General features: G+C 38.9%; 3 protein-coding genes across 6 annotated transcripts; 2 read left to right on the top strand and 1 right to left on the bottom strand.

The window, feature by feature from the left end:
- LOC109709681 (ABSCISIC ACID-INSENSITIVE 5-like protein 2) lies at positions 2,876-4,764 on the top strand. 2 transcript variants are annotated; one of them, XM_020232008.1, is made up of 4 exons: positions 2,876-2,959; positions 3,364-3,969; positions 4,067-4,138; positions 4,440-4,764. In XM_020232008.1, exons 2-4 carry the CDS (start codon positions 3,490-3,492, stop codon positions 4,518-4,520), a joined length of 633 nt encoding a protein of 210 aa, XP_020087597.1. In that variant the 5' UTR covers positions 2,876-2,959; positions 3,364-3,489; the 3' UTR covers positions 4,521-4,764. The 2 variants fall into 2 exon arrangements, with proteins under 2 accessions (XP_020087597.1, XP_020087598.1); XM_020232009.1 differs by lacking the exon at positions 2,876-2,959 and adding an exon at positions 3,066-3,155.
- LOC109709680 (putative disease resistance RPP13-like protein 1) lies at positions 5,703-11,845 on the top strand. 3 transcript variants are annotated; one of them, XM_020232007.1, is made up of 3 exons: positions 5,703-9,210; positions 9,604-9,713; positions 11,450-11,845. In XM_020232007.1, the coding sequence occupies exons 1-2, from the start codon at positions 5,884-5,886 to the stop codon at positions 9,685-9,687; spliced, it is 3,411 nt and encodes a 1,136-aa protein (XP_020087596.1). In that variant the 5' UTR covers positions 5,703-5,883; the 3' UTR covers positions 9,688-9,713; positions 11,450-11,845. The 3 variants fall into 3 exon arrangements, with proteins under 3 accessions (XP_020087596.1, XP_020087594.1, XP_020087595.1); XM_020232005.1 differs by having other exon boundaries at positions 9,604-9,719; XM_020232006.1 differs by having other exon boundaries at positions 9,604-9,735.
- Positions 12,650-13,555, bottom strand: LOC109709339 (probable E3 ubiquitin-protein ligase ATL44). Its single transcript, XM_020231522.1, has one exon. It carries the CDS (start codon positions 13,532-13,534, stop codon positions 12,779-12,781), a length of 756 nt encoding a protein of 251 aa, XP_020087111.1. The 5' UTR covers positions 13,535-13,555; the 3' UTR covers positions 12,650-12,778.

The following is a 14,342-nucleotide window of genomic DNA, read 5'->3' as shown; positions in this document are numbered from 1 at the left end:
CATGCACATTTCTTGTGAGAGAGGAAAAAAATAGAAAAGATATGAACATCAAATTAAATAAAAATTAAATTAAAAGAAAGCACAATAGAGATTTAAAATTTTAATTTTTGAAGTTGAAAATTTGGGAATAAATATTATAAATTTTAAAATAGTAAAATTTAAAATTTAGAATTTAAAATTTCGATATACAAAATTTAAAATTTATGATATAAAATTTTAAAATTATATATATATATATCGCTTCATCCAAGGGTCGAAAATTTAATAGCATTAATGATTTGGTGCTATTAATAATATTCTAGCCTAGTTCTCTCTCTCTCTCTCTCTCTCTCTCTCTCTCTCTCTCTCTCTATATATATATATATATATATATATATATATATAGTTGGACTGGGCTACTATTAGTAGCAAAATTTTATTGTTGCTACCAGTTTTTAACCTTTGGATCTACTCTTTTCATTATTTCTAACCATTGGATTAAATACTATAACCCAGTGGAGACCACTCAACCCTAGGAGGACCACTCAACCCTAAGAGACTAATATCATCCTACCCCTATTTCTCATCTAAGAATTAAAAACTTGATAGCAAAAAGAAATTTTTGCTATCAATAGTATTCCAGCCCCCCCCCCCCTCTCTCTCTCTCTCTCTCTCTCTCTCTCTATATATATATATATATATATATATAGGGAGAGAGAAGGGGAAGGTGGTCTATGGTGCACCAGGTGCACCAAAGGCAGTTAGGGGACGTGGCAACACAGTAATATTAGTCAACGGACTTGTATATAGTAATAGATAATAGATAACATATGCTTAGATGAGCCCATGGTTCTTTAAAAATTAATTAGTAATTATTTTAGAATTAATTAATAAATATTTTAGTTTAATTAGGGCTCTAGGATTCTCAACTGGGAATCCTCATTAGTGCAACCTAAGTGGGAGTTATGTGATCATTACCACTCACATGCATGATGAGGAAATGTATAAAGTGTTCAATAAATAAATAAAGTTGCAATTGGTAATTAAATTAACATTAACTACTGAAAAGAAACATCACCTTGGTTAAACTATATATTTGGATTGTTTGACTTTTTGGTAACATAATATTAGAGCTAGCTCTGATCTCATATCGCAAGTACATGTCTGAAACTTTTTTATTCAGATTGGTTGTTTGGATAGCAATAATTTTTTTTTAATCTAAAATATTTCGCAGTTACATTTTGAATTTTCATTTGTGCCCATTGAATCATGCAATGTTCAATTGGATTTTAGAAACTACAAAGCCTGAAGAAATAGACAAAAAGAAAAAAAAGAAAAAAAAACACATTATTGTTTAATCCACTTTTTGACCAACTAGTGCATTCAAAAAACTCGAGACGCTAAACAGAAATGCTTAGGGTTATGAATAATTAATTATTAAGTTAATCTTCAGCTAAAGGACATCCTCAGCCAATCGCTTCGCCTGCACGAAAGCGATTGTTTTCATTAATTAATTGTCGAAGATAAGCTTAATTAAGTATTCAGAGACACGGGCCCATCGAAATAAGCAAAAAAAAAAAAACAAAAAAAAAAAAAAAAAAAAAACTTATTTTTTTTTAAAAATAAACTTACTTTTAAAATTTACATTAAAGTTTACAAATTCCAGCATTGTACCAGCTGGAAGCTTTTGCTATGGAGAAGCGATTTTGGGGAAAATGGTTATGCCTCTTGGTTGATGGTCATTACAGCTGCAACACACCATGGTTTGTAAAACTTTTTTTTTTTATTTTTTTTATTTTGAGAGATAGGTAGCACGCTACCCGCTTCATTTATTTCATTTTAAAAATAAACTCAGCTAGAAATGTAAATCAACTAGGATTCGAACTTGGATCTCGGGTTCCAACCACTAAATCCTTTACCACTTACTTTAGGGACGGTCGGTATGATTTATAAAACTTGTGTTGGCTTTTTACCTTGCAAAGGTGTGGTTGGTGAGAACTAAAGAGCTCAATTTTACCGCCATGGGCGAAAAACAGATTAGATATTATCTGACTGTTCTGATATAATAATTCAAGTTTTACTATCTCGAAACTAAAAGAGTCGATTTCTGCAATCTCTCTGTTTAATAGAAAAGATGAAAGCAAGTGGAGATGGACACAGTGCAAGGAGTTTAGGTCAACTCGCTTTACAAATTTCCGCAAGACGTGGAGTAAAAGATAAGAGCTTTGTCCAATTATTGAAGATCAAATTATTCCTAAAAGTCAAGACCTTCGTGTGGTTGGTATTAATATTTTTTTAAAAAATTAGATAGTCCAATCAAAATGGTCAAGCATAATTTAGTTTATAATATATGAACAATAGATAAAAAATTATTTACGAAAATCCAAACCATTCCTCTTTAATTATTCCAATTACATGTGGATTAGTAGATGCGCCTCAAGATACTGTGTCGGGGAAAATGAAGCTACAAAGCCTCCCTATTTCGTGGGCCCTCCCATCCCATGTCACCCCATTTAAATGTCTCCTCAAACTTTGACAGTGTGACAAAATAGTCCTCAAATTTTAATTTATTAAAATTTATAACTTAAACTTTTTAAATTATTATACTTAACTCCTACCGTCCATTTTAATTGACCGAATATTAGTATTTTACTGATATGATAGCAATACAATAACTATTATCATGTTATCAATTATAGTGCTATTACATTACCGCGATATTAGCAACACATTATTATTGCTATTTAAAAATTTTGAGTCAGAAATTAAAAAAAAATAAAGTTGGAGTACCAAAGTGTCATGCGACTCAAAGTTAAGGACCAAAAGTGCAATTTAACCCTAATTTAATAAATAAATAAATAAATCCACTATATATGTCCTAGGTCTCTGTTTGCTTAATCAGTTAAAAGTAGGTCTCTATTTGAGTTGTTTTGAGTTCCCTGTTTCATTCTATGGATTCTCATCCCTCTCTAATAGATAGGTATGCTGTACAATTTTGATGCTCTATTTCTAAATATGTGTTCATTTTTTTTTCTCCCTTTTTTTTTTTTTTAGTTCTTTCTCTGGTGGGTTAATATTCCCTCTGCAGCATTTTTTTTGTTTTTTACATCACCTGAAGCTAACAAGGAAAGAGGAAAGGAAATATATATCTATGGCACAGGATTTCATTCCTTGAGGTGTCCTTTTTTAGAGAAACACATTCTGCAAAAAAACACCCATTTTGCACAAAAAAAAATTTGTTTCCAATTTCCTGAGTATAGTTCTTGAATAATTTTTAAAAAATTTTTAATTCTGCTTTCTAGAGATTTCTAGGAGAATCTGAGTTGTTAGCTCACTTGTTTCTTACTTTTGTGATGTTTCAATGATTGAATATTATTATTGCAGGTTATGCAACTGCATTCTATAGAATTCTAGATTATGCTGTAGGAAAATATACAACAAGGGGAAACTATATCATCATCTGTGATCTTTAGCTGGTGTTGGAGTTGGTTTAGGGTTTGATATAATCCAATGGGGACTCAGGCGGTGGCGGCGGCGGCGGCGGCGGCGTCTCACGGGGGCGGTGGCGGTGGCGGTGGCCGCCGAAAGCCCCAGGGTTTACAGGGCTTCTCTGCCCAATCCCCAATTTACGGATTCGACGAATTCCTCCACACTGCCATTCCTCCGTCCGCCGTCGCCGGCGGCGCCGAAATGACCTTAGAAGGCTTCCTTATGAAAGTCGGGGCCACCGCCGGCGACGGCGGTGGTGATGAGGGGGCCAATTTGGGCCGAGGGGCCCTGTCGGGGGGCTATGTAGGACGTGCTGGGCCGGCACGACAATTGTCGGAGGCGGCTCCGCAGGCTCTGAGGAGGAAGAGAGGGGCGGGGACGGCGGCGGTGGCGGTGGCGGTGGCGGGGGTGGAGGAGGTGGCGGAGAAGACGGTCGAGAGGCGGCAGAAGAGGATGATCAAGAACAGGGAATCCGCGGCTCGGTCGCGAGCTCGGAAGCAAGTATGAATGCTTTGTTCTATGATCACTTGTTGTTGTTGTTGTTGTTGTTAAATGGTATCATACAAATTATAGTTGTCTGTTTGATTTGTTGAAATAGGCTTATACGCATGAGCTGGAGAACAAGGTTTCGCGCTTGGAAGAGGAAAATGAAAGGCTCAAAAGGCAAAAGGTAGTGTTTTTTTTTGTTGGACTATTCAGCATGGTTGATATGGAAGTATTATAGAATTTGTGCTCAGGTAGCTGATTAATTTGATTAAGATCGTAATTTCCTCGGTAGACAAGTTAGTTGGTTTGACTATGATGTTCAGGATTTCCCAAAAATCCAGCATTGCAGATTTACTACAATGACTGAGATTGTCAGAAAACTAATTTTGCCTTATCTTTTCTTATAAGTTTATGCCTGGTCTTTTCCTTTAAGCAAATCTTTTCGCATAACCGAGCATTCATGCATATTTTACAATGTAATGCAGGAGTTGGAGCCAGTAATCCACTTTGTACCGCAACCAGAACCAAAGCATCAGCTTCGCAGAACAAGTTCTGCCCTGTTCTGATCATGTTTATACTAACTAAATTTGTTGATTATTCATGGGGTTGTTCTTCTACTCTGCATCTTGTGTTGTTAGTTGTAACATTCGGTGATCATCTGTTGTTTTGAGCTCTTCCTCTTTGTTCTGCTGTGCTTGCTGCTGCTTCTGTATGTGCTTCTTTTCGACTCGCGCGTTGTTCAGCTGCATTGTAAATGTATCAGCTACTTTCTAGGAACTTCAGAATAGAATATCTCATATTCATCGTAAATTTCCTTCTTTGTTGGTGTTAAATGACTTGATTTTCTTGTTGTCTTATATCAGTGAGCTTTTCTCAAGAAAATCACAAATTCATCTTAGGAGCACTTGCACAGTACCTCCAAATTCTCATGGAAGATGAAAACTTATGCTAATGCTTCAGTTAAAAAGAAAAATGGTATGCAGGTAATCCGATGGTGAACACCGAATTTGAATTGGCGGCATGGTCAAGTTGCTGCAATTGGATGTGGTTATCTGCTGTTGCAGCATTGCAAGGTAGAATATTCAGTAATTCTGTTATTAGTGCCTGCAATTACCATCAAGATAAAAGTCAGAAAGTTCATTCAGATATATCTGAAATCATCTCCAAAAGGAAAACTCTTAAATTTTATCACGTTTTGACAAAATTTTGAAACTATTCAATAAATTTAAAGAAATTGTAAAGGTGGGAAAAAGTTTTAAAAGTTTAGTTTAGGTGCCTATTTTAAAATGCCTGTAGTTCAAATAAGGTATGCACATTTTTACCTGTATTATTTTCTTGGTACATACCTTTATGAAGTTTAGATATTTCAGATTTCTCTTTATATACCTTTGATTCTTGAGTATGTGTCAGATCCCTTATATCAGCACAATTTCACATTATTATCATCAAAATTTTAGAAAACATGCATTTGGAATCACGACCAAATCGACCCGGTAAATACAGCATTTGAAGAGAGTAACTTTAAATAAATATAAACTTACCTTCCTAATAATTTTTTATTTTTTATTTTCCTGTGTAGATGATAATCTCACGGCCACATATATAAAATAATAAAATTTCATAAATACACTTCTCAATTGTATGGGACTAAATAAAATATTTATGTATATAGTTGCTCTTTATTACATCTAATAAAATAAGATATATGTATTTATAATTATTGTATTTTTAAATGCATCCACCTCCAGGTATTTTGTATTTATATTTTGTAAGCAGTGACAAAGTCAACAGTCAACACTAAGTGCCAATTGTTGGTGGAGCGCACATAGCGTTTTTACAAAGCAAATGCTTTGTGTTCACATTCCCCGAGGTCAACCCCAGTGTCTATGATCAAATTTTGGTCACAATTTTGATCAAACCAATCCTGCAATGGCCAGTGGAATCCTCTCTTCCGTGCTCCGATTGGCCGACAAGCTATCGTCGTCCGTCCGGCGATCGCTCGCCGGCGCGGCCTCCTCCTCCTCCTCCGACGCACCGCATGTCGTCGAAGACGATCTCAAGAAGCTCAAATGCACCCTCGAGGCAATCGAATCGGTGCTTCGCGACGCCGAGAGGAGGGAGGTGCGCGAGGAGTCCGTCAAGCTCTGGCTGCGGGAGCTGAAGGGCGTCGCCTACGACGCCGATGACGTTCTCGATGAATTCGAATACGAGCTGCTCCGGTCGCGCCGCAGTTTCAGTCATCCCCCGAGTAAGCCCGGGCGCAAGAGAAAGCATGGTGAGGTGCAAGAGCTCGCAACTCTCCCCTCTCCTCTCGACGATGCTTCTTTTCGACGTCGCATGGTGCTCCAGATCAAGGAGATCAATCGGCGGCTCGATGCCATCGCGAGGGACCGCACCAGGCTCCGGTTAACGGAAGCAGACGGGCCTCGTCGGGCGGAGAAAGCCGCATGGGTCTCGACGAGCTCCCATGCGCAGCCGTCGGAGATATACGGCAGAGAGGACGAAAGAAAGAAGTTGGTCGATTTATTACTCTCCGCCGACTACGGCGGAAGCAATGTCTCGGTTGTTTCGATAGTCGGCATGGCCGGGGTCGGCAAGTCCACCTTAGCTCAACTTGTGTGCAGTGATCAAAGAGTCTCTCAGCATTTTGATGTGAAGGGATGGGTAGGAGTGCATGAGAATTTTGATGCAAAAAGGTTACTGCACGAGATTATCTTCTCAGTTACAAAGAGCCTGTGTGATCTTAACGAAATTGGCGCGTTGGCAGAGCATTTGAAGGAGAGGTTGCAGGGAAAGAGATTCTTGCTTGTGCTAGATGATGTTTGGAATGAGGAGCAAGTGTTGTGGGAGAGACTCAGATTGGCGTTATCGTCGGGCGCCGCAGGGAGCAGAGTTCTGGTGACCACCAGGATCGAACCAGTCGCTCGAATCATGCAGTCGGCCGCGGCGATCGAGCTGAACTGCTTGTCGGACAATGACTGCCGGTCGTTGTTCGAAAGATGGGCGTTCGACGGCCGCGATCCGAAAGCAAACCCGCGCTTGGTTGAGATCGGCAGGAACATCTCATTGAAGTGCAGAGGCTTGCCTTTGGCGGCGAGGGTGATGGGCGGGCTTTTACGATACGAGACCGACGAGGAGAGTTGGATCGATCTCTTGCAGAGCGATGTTTGGGATCTCGACGAGACCGGGAATGCGATCCTGCCGGCCTTAAAGCTAAGCTACCAGCACCTGCCGGTGCACTTAAAGCGGTGTTTCGTTCACTGCGTGGTGTTTCCGAAGGGGTTCGTGTTCAAGAAGGACCCTTTAGTTAGGCAATGGATGGTTCAGGGATTCATTCAAGCAGCTGAAGACGACGACGACAAAGCGCCGGAGGATGTCGCGAGCGAGTACTTCGATGAGTTGGTGTCGAGGTCATTCTTTCAATACTCACTGCTAGAATTTGGCGAAGAAGAGAAGTTTCTGATGCACGATCTCCTTCACGATTTGGCGCGGTACATTTCCGGGGAAGAGTGTGTTGTGACGGAGAATTCCGATCTCTGTGATCTCTCCGCAGAAACTCGGCACCTATCTCTAACTCCCTACGGTTCGAACGTGAAAATGGAGTTCAAATCGGCGGCGAAAGAAGTTCCTCTGCGTTCGCTGCAGCTCATTTACACAGTTCCATACTTTTACGGAGGAGCTGCAATGTTGGACTTCAATCTAGCTCAAATTAAGCTTCCCACCGATTTCTTCTCGAAATTTTTATGCTTAAGAACGCTGGATTTGGCCTACACTGCAATAGAGGAACTCCCAGAGTCAGTGAGCAATTTGAAGCACCTCAGATACCTCAGTCTCAGAAACACTAAGATCCGCAAACTCCCCGAATCTGTTTGTAAATTGTGGTACCTCCAAACACTCGATCTCGAAAACTGCAGCGATCTTTGCGAGCTACCGAGCGGAATCGGCGAGCTCGCCGATCTCCGCCATTTGTTGTTACCATCAATAGATCAATCCTTTGTTTGTATTCCATCTGGGATAATGAGTCTGACCAATCTGCAAGAGTTATCAGCAATCAATGTAGGCGGAGACGGCGCGCATTGTGGCATTGGTGAGCTCAAGAACATGAAGGATCTCCGCGGAGACCTCTACATTTCCGGGCTCAGGAATGTAGCTCGTGGTGGGGACGCGAAACAAGCCAATTTGGAATCGAAAAGCAATATTCAGAGACTGACGCTGGATTGGTACGCTCACCAATCGGATCGCAAATGTAGTCATTCGAAGTTGAGTTCGGACCGTGGATACTACGACACGAAGGCGATCACCGCACCGTGCGAATTCTTCGAAGATGAGAGTGTAGTTCTCGAGAATTTGAGACCTAATGCTGATGTTGTTGTACTTCACATCCGGAATTACGGTGGAAAACAATTTTCAAACTGGCTGGGTGATCCATCCTTCTCCAGTCTCCAGACACTTCAGCTTTACATGTGCGAGAAGTGCGAGTATTTGCCGCAGCTTGGCGATTTGCCGTGTTTGAAGAATCTGTATGTGAGAGGCATGCCAAGTGTTCGGCGAATTGGCCCAGAGATTTGCAGTGGCGTTAAAAAGTTCGCGGCATTGGAGAAGCTGGAGTTCGAGTGGATGCCGGAGTGGGAGGAGTGGATTGGTGTCGGAGAAAGCGCCTTTCCCCGGCTTGACGAGTTAGCACTACTGGGCTGCCCGAAACTGAAGCATTTCCCCGTGACAATCGCTCCGTCGCTAGAAAAGCTGAGATTGCGAGATTGCCACCAAGTCGCGGCCTTTCCGGCTCCACATTCTCTAACTAGTCTTTCTATAGCAGGCGCATGTCAGGAAACGATTTGGTCATGTATTCTGAATCTCCCATTACTCGAGGAAATGGAAGTTGTATGTTGCGAGGGACTAACCGCGCTTCCGCTGTTCAATATGCCCGCTCTGAAGACGCTGGCGATCGAAGGGTGTTCGCAGCTTGTGAGTATAGATTGTGGAGGATGCGCACCGAATGTTTGTGATGTTGCATCTTCGTCGACTTCTTCGGCAGGGACGCTAGTTGGGTTGCACAATTTGGTGTCTCTCGAGGTGCTGAAGATTGAGGACTGCCCCATGGTGCGGTTTGCGGAAGATGAGAGGCTTCCGCCGAAGCTGAAGGAGTTGGATATTTCATGTTGCCCGGCGCTGATGGAGTGGTGCCTTGGACCGAAAGGAAGTGCACAGTTGGCTGCAGTACCAGAGGTCATTGTCGATGATTATGATCAGGATCTGGTACGCATTTTCCATAGTGCCTTTTTTTTTTTATCTTGACTTCTAGAACAGTTTCTCTAAACTAAGAAGTCGAAGCTATGTATTTGGTAATTAAATTGATTGGGTGCTTTTACTTAGACGAGGTGTCAAAACAAGCTTTTCGTTTTCAGCAGTACATACATTTTGTTCAAGCCTCAAATTGAGCTTCTTCGAACAGCTCTGCTCAAACACTAGTCCTGCACAAGCTCTGGATGGGCCAAATATGCCAGTAACTTTGATAAGTTGTGATGAAAGGAAAACCAACTGGAGATTAAATGAAGAAGAATTTGTTGCTAAAGTTTTGTACAATTCTTACCGAACTTTTAAAACTGTATTCTATTTTGATTATTTATTTTTTTTCTTCTCTCTTTGCAGGTGAATGAAATTGTCATGGATACAATGAACGAAGAGAGCGATACAATGAATGAAGAGAGTGAAGATGGAATGGAAGATGATTAAGCAAACTTCCTTGTGCGCTATGCAAGGTCGAGGTACAAGCCTACTCATGTTAAGTATTTAACAACAACCTGGATTGGAATTAACCTTTTAGCGAAATAATCAATACATTATAGCATCGTCGTGATTAGTCGATTTCTATACTTTCTATGGCAATTAATACTAATGACTTTTATGCATTCAAGACGAAATTATTCCTCTGGCATCAAATTGAACTTGTTCTCCTTGTGTTTCACTGCAGTATCTTTGTTTGGGGATTCAGATGCTTATGAACGATTTTATGTAAAAGGATAGATAGAAGATGATTTGGTCTTTTCTTTTAGACATTTCTTAGCAATCTATGTCAGTGACAAGTGCTTTTAAGTACTAGATTAGATGGTTTTTGCACATTCTGAATTCTAAGTTCACCAGTTTAGCAGTTAGCACTGATGATGTACAGAAAATGCGAAATGGACTGTTCCATTCTCGGACTGAAAGAATTAGCTCCGTTAGATTCAAACAGAAAGCATACCTCCTTTTCTAAAATGCTATGTTAGAATAATTGATTCTGGTAATGTTTTTACAACATCGATATTTGGCTGATCGTATAACCATCCAAACATTAAAATTTGAAAATAAACCACACGAAAATAAACTGCACGAACAGTCTAGGGTACAACTATTAATCTATAAAGAGTGCCAAAAGCCTATTCGCCTTTACGCTTTACTGGCTGTTAACCATATGATTTATCCTTCGAACTCATGATGATCAAATGATTAACAGATGCTAATGGAAATAGTTGGAAAATTGAAATATCAGGCGCATTAAAATCATCAGATTGTTCATACACTTTAATTTTCAAAGATTGCATGTGTTTGATTACATGCAATCTGCTAAATGTTCAAGAGGATCTATAATTTTTTTCCGCAATAAATAGGCCTGACATTTTTAGCTCCATAGCTAGCTCTTGTTTGTGAACCTAAGTTAAGATAGTTTAGATATCACTGTATTGCAACAGAAACCCTAATTTGGGTCAAATCTTGTATCTATTGGAGTGTTTGAACAGAGATTTTTATTGAGTTTTCCCCTCAGAAAAAGGATGAAGCAATCACTCGACCGGCTTAGATTTGTTTAAGCTAAGATTTAAATCACTCTTCTTTTCTCTTTTGTTTCAGCTGTGATTTCTCAAATTTGACTATCTTATGTGCTTGGATTAGTTCAACTTTCTGATTTCATAGGGAAAAATGGATTAGCTCAGATTATTATACTGCATTAATAAGTTAGCTACAGTGATAAAATATAGAAAAATGAAAACAAATTTCACTAAAATGAAACTTCATACAATGTTATGTTGGTTATTCACATGTTAAAAGTGGTTACCAAGTTTGCTTCTTCTCTGATGCATGACATTAGTAAAGGAGGAATAGAAGACATTGAAGGTAGGAATGATAATAAAAATTCTGCATTTTTATAAGTTATCAAAACATTTTTTTTTCATTTAAATCAAGTTGGAGCTTTCCTTTTCACGCATGCGTTTTCTTAATATCTAAAAGAAAAGTAAGAACATTTCTTTCCGTCAAAGTCCTACTCGCGTATTTAATAAGGAAAAGGACCCTCTTCTGAGCTCCAACTTGTGCATTATATAATGGAAATTTCAACTTGACTAGGATGTGGAGCCATATGAATTCACTGATGTTACTTGTCCAAATGCAAATCTTTTTTTAGCAGCTTCTCTACTCAGAGAAGCAGAAACCTGACATTTGTTGAATTGATATGTTTATGCAGGTTCCAGTATCAAGAACCTCACTTTTTGGTCTCTTTCTCCACTTCTAGCTAGCTATGCTGTGCAGATACTGACGGAATTTAAATTCGAAATGAAGTTATTAGCACTGTTACACCAGTTCCTGTTTGGCGCAATTAGAATTTCAGCAGAAATGCTTGTCATGTAAAGATCTTGAAGAATCGTCGTCGAGATACCTGTAAACAAATTCGATACAGGATTATGCTAAACTTAGAAGCAAAAGCTCGATGCTAGAGCTCTTAATCTTTGAAGCCCAGAAGCTTATTTCAGCTACTGTTGCTCCTGTTAGAGTCTCTACACTTTCTCATGATGTAAATGAATTATTATCATATTTAGAGGTCAATGTACAATCGCAATACGAATGGAATAGTTTTTCGGTACATCGTATTCGCATGTTGCAATGTATATATATATATATATATATATATATATATATATATATATATATATATATATATATATATATATATATATATATATATATGTTTTTATACAGCGATGACGACAGGGTTTTGGCTTAGAAATGAGATCAATCTCTTAAAAGATTATTTGTTGAGAGGTTTGTGTAATGCATTGTATTAGAGGTTTGCTTTAGTTCAATTAATCCATTTAGTCTACGTACTTAACTATATATATGCATTTAAATTGCTTAAGCTTGTGGTCAAGAAAATTTTGACGCTTGATGTTTATTATATTCTGGGTTCAATTTTGGGTTGGGCTTTAAATAAAGTTAATAAGAGTTCCGTAAATCTGTTTCACAAAAATGAAAAAAATTATTCTAATTAGAAATTCTATTTAGCTTCAATTAGATGCAATAGACTTTTTATTAGTCCTAATCACTAATTAATAACCCACACGTCCCAATCACTAACTAGTTTTGCCTCATAAACACGCAAAGTCCCACATCATTTTAAATACTAATTAAACCTTATCATGATCCTCTCACTTAAATCCCGCTACAAATTAAGAACCTAATTAAAAATGCGTGGACAACCCAAAATGACCGGCAATTCTGAAGCAGACCCCGCAACTCTTATCATTCTGATTGAGACGTCTAAACTCTATTTTGGTCACAAAAATTAGAAATTCTCTTGACGATTACATTTACATATCAAATTTAATAATAACTTTATAATTTAGCAAATAATAAGAGCTTAACGTAATTAACCGTAAAAGCTAAAATAAAAAAGGGAAATAAATAGTAATTAACCACTCCATTAATCTTATTATTATTATATTACAAAATTTCACGGAAAAAAAAAATATTTTTTTAAAAAAGAGAAGTTAATTAATAAACTGTTTATTTATTTATTTTACCGCGCCCACCACCCACTGCTATGAACGTAGGCGACCAAAATCGTCGCCGACTCCTCGAGCTCGTCCTCGTCCTCGTCGCCGACTTCGCGGAGCCTGTTCCTGCACAGAGGACACGTGGCGTGCCTGTGCTGGAGCCACGTGTCCAGGCACCGCCGGTGGAAGACGTGCCTGCACGGTATCTCCCGTATCTCATCCCCTTCCTCGACGTCGCACAAGCAGAACACGCAGCAGCACGCGTCGTCGGCGTGCTCTGCTGCTGCTGCTGCCGATGCCGATGCCGATGCCGATGCCAATGATGAGAACGAGACGTCTGCGCGCTTGTATGTTGCGACTCTGAGTGCGGCGTTGGAGGGCGGAGACGGCGGCGATTTTGTCCGGAAGGTGGCGGGGGGAGCGGTTCGGCGGAAGGCAGAATTCGGCGGCCACGCGAAGTGGCTGAGCGCCTGGCGCTGCAGGAGAGGGGTGGCCGCGCGGAGGAGCGCTTCGGTGAGGATGATGAGCAGCAGGAAGCAGGGGAGGGAGAGGATGGAGATCAGCAGGAATAGCACTACGTTTGCTATTTCCATGTGCATGGTTTTGGACTTTGGAGAGAGAGAGAGAGAGAGAGAGAGGAAACGAAATATTGAAAGGAAAGGAGGAGAATAAAGCTGGAGTGTGAGATAAGGGAGCGGAGTGAGTGAGGTTATATATGTATATAAATAATCAATTATCACAAAAACACGTATTGATAAAAAAAAATATATATCTATCATAGATTTGATGTTATTCAATTTGTATGAATATTATGTTTATCGTTGGATCTCTTAATTACTGCTAGATATAACTGTGGACCAGAGTTTCACTAAATTTGTTGGACTTGTTAAACTCAACTTATACCTATTTTAGCCAGTAATAAATAGCCAATAAGATATATAGTGTTTAATTACAATTATAAATTCTTTACTTTTATTATACCCACATGTTTATTACTTATTAGTCATGTTGATTTATATTCCAGAGCATTTTATTTATTAAATTGATCTTTTGGGTTTTGTGATGTGAGAGCCAATTCTAAATTTTTTTATTATGCGAGGTTTTAGATTTAATACTGTATCTTTCATATTTATTATGTATGCATGTAAGTAGAAGTGTCGACATATATATATTTTCTGAATTTGTTTTCTAGTCAATCAATTTTGAATTACTATTCAGCCCGGGCTAGGTGCATAGATTGTTCAATTTTTAGTAAGAGCGAGATAACAAGGACAACTTCCAAATTTTAAGGGGTAAATATTTTTTGTGTAACCCCTATACTATCCTAATATTGTGACTTGGTTCTTATATAGCAAACAGTGGTGAAATAAATAATAAAAAAAATAATTTATATTATTAAATAATTAATATAAAAATTGAACTCTGAAGCATTTACAAAGAAGAGGGTTTAACTATGGCTTGATCAACAGACCGTCCCTAGAGCAAGTGCCGAGACCCAAGTTCGAATCCTAATTTATTTACATTTTCAGCTAAGTTTATTTCTAAATGAAATAAACGAAGCGGGTAGCGTGCTATCTATAAAAAAAA

The sequence above is a fragment of the Ananas comosus genome, linkage group 4 (assembly GCF_001540865.1).
Source record: "Ananas comosus cultivar F153 linkage group 4, ASM154086v1, whole genome shotgun sequence".
Lineage (NCBI taxonomy): Eukaryota > Viridiplantae > Streptophyta > Magnoliopsida > Poales > Bromeliaceae > Ananas > Ananas comosus.
Note: the sequence above shows the minus strand (reverse complement) of the source record. Positions and strands in the feature narration are given on the sequence as shown.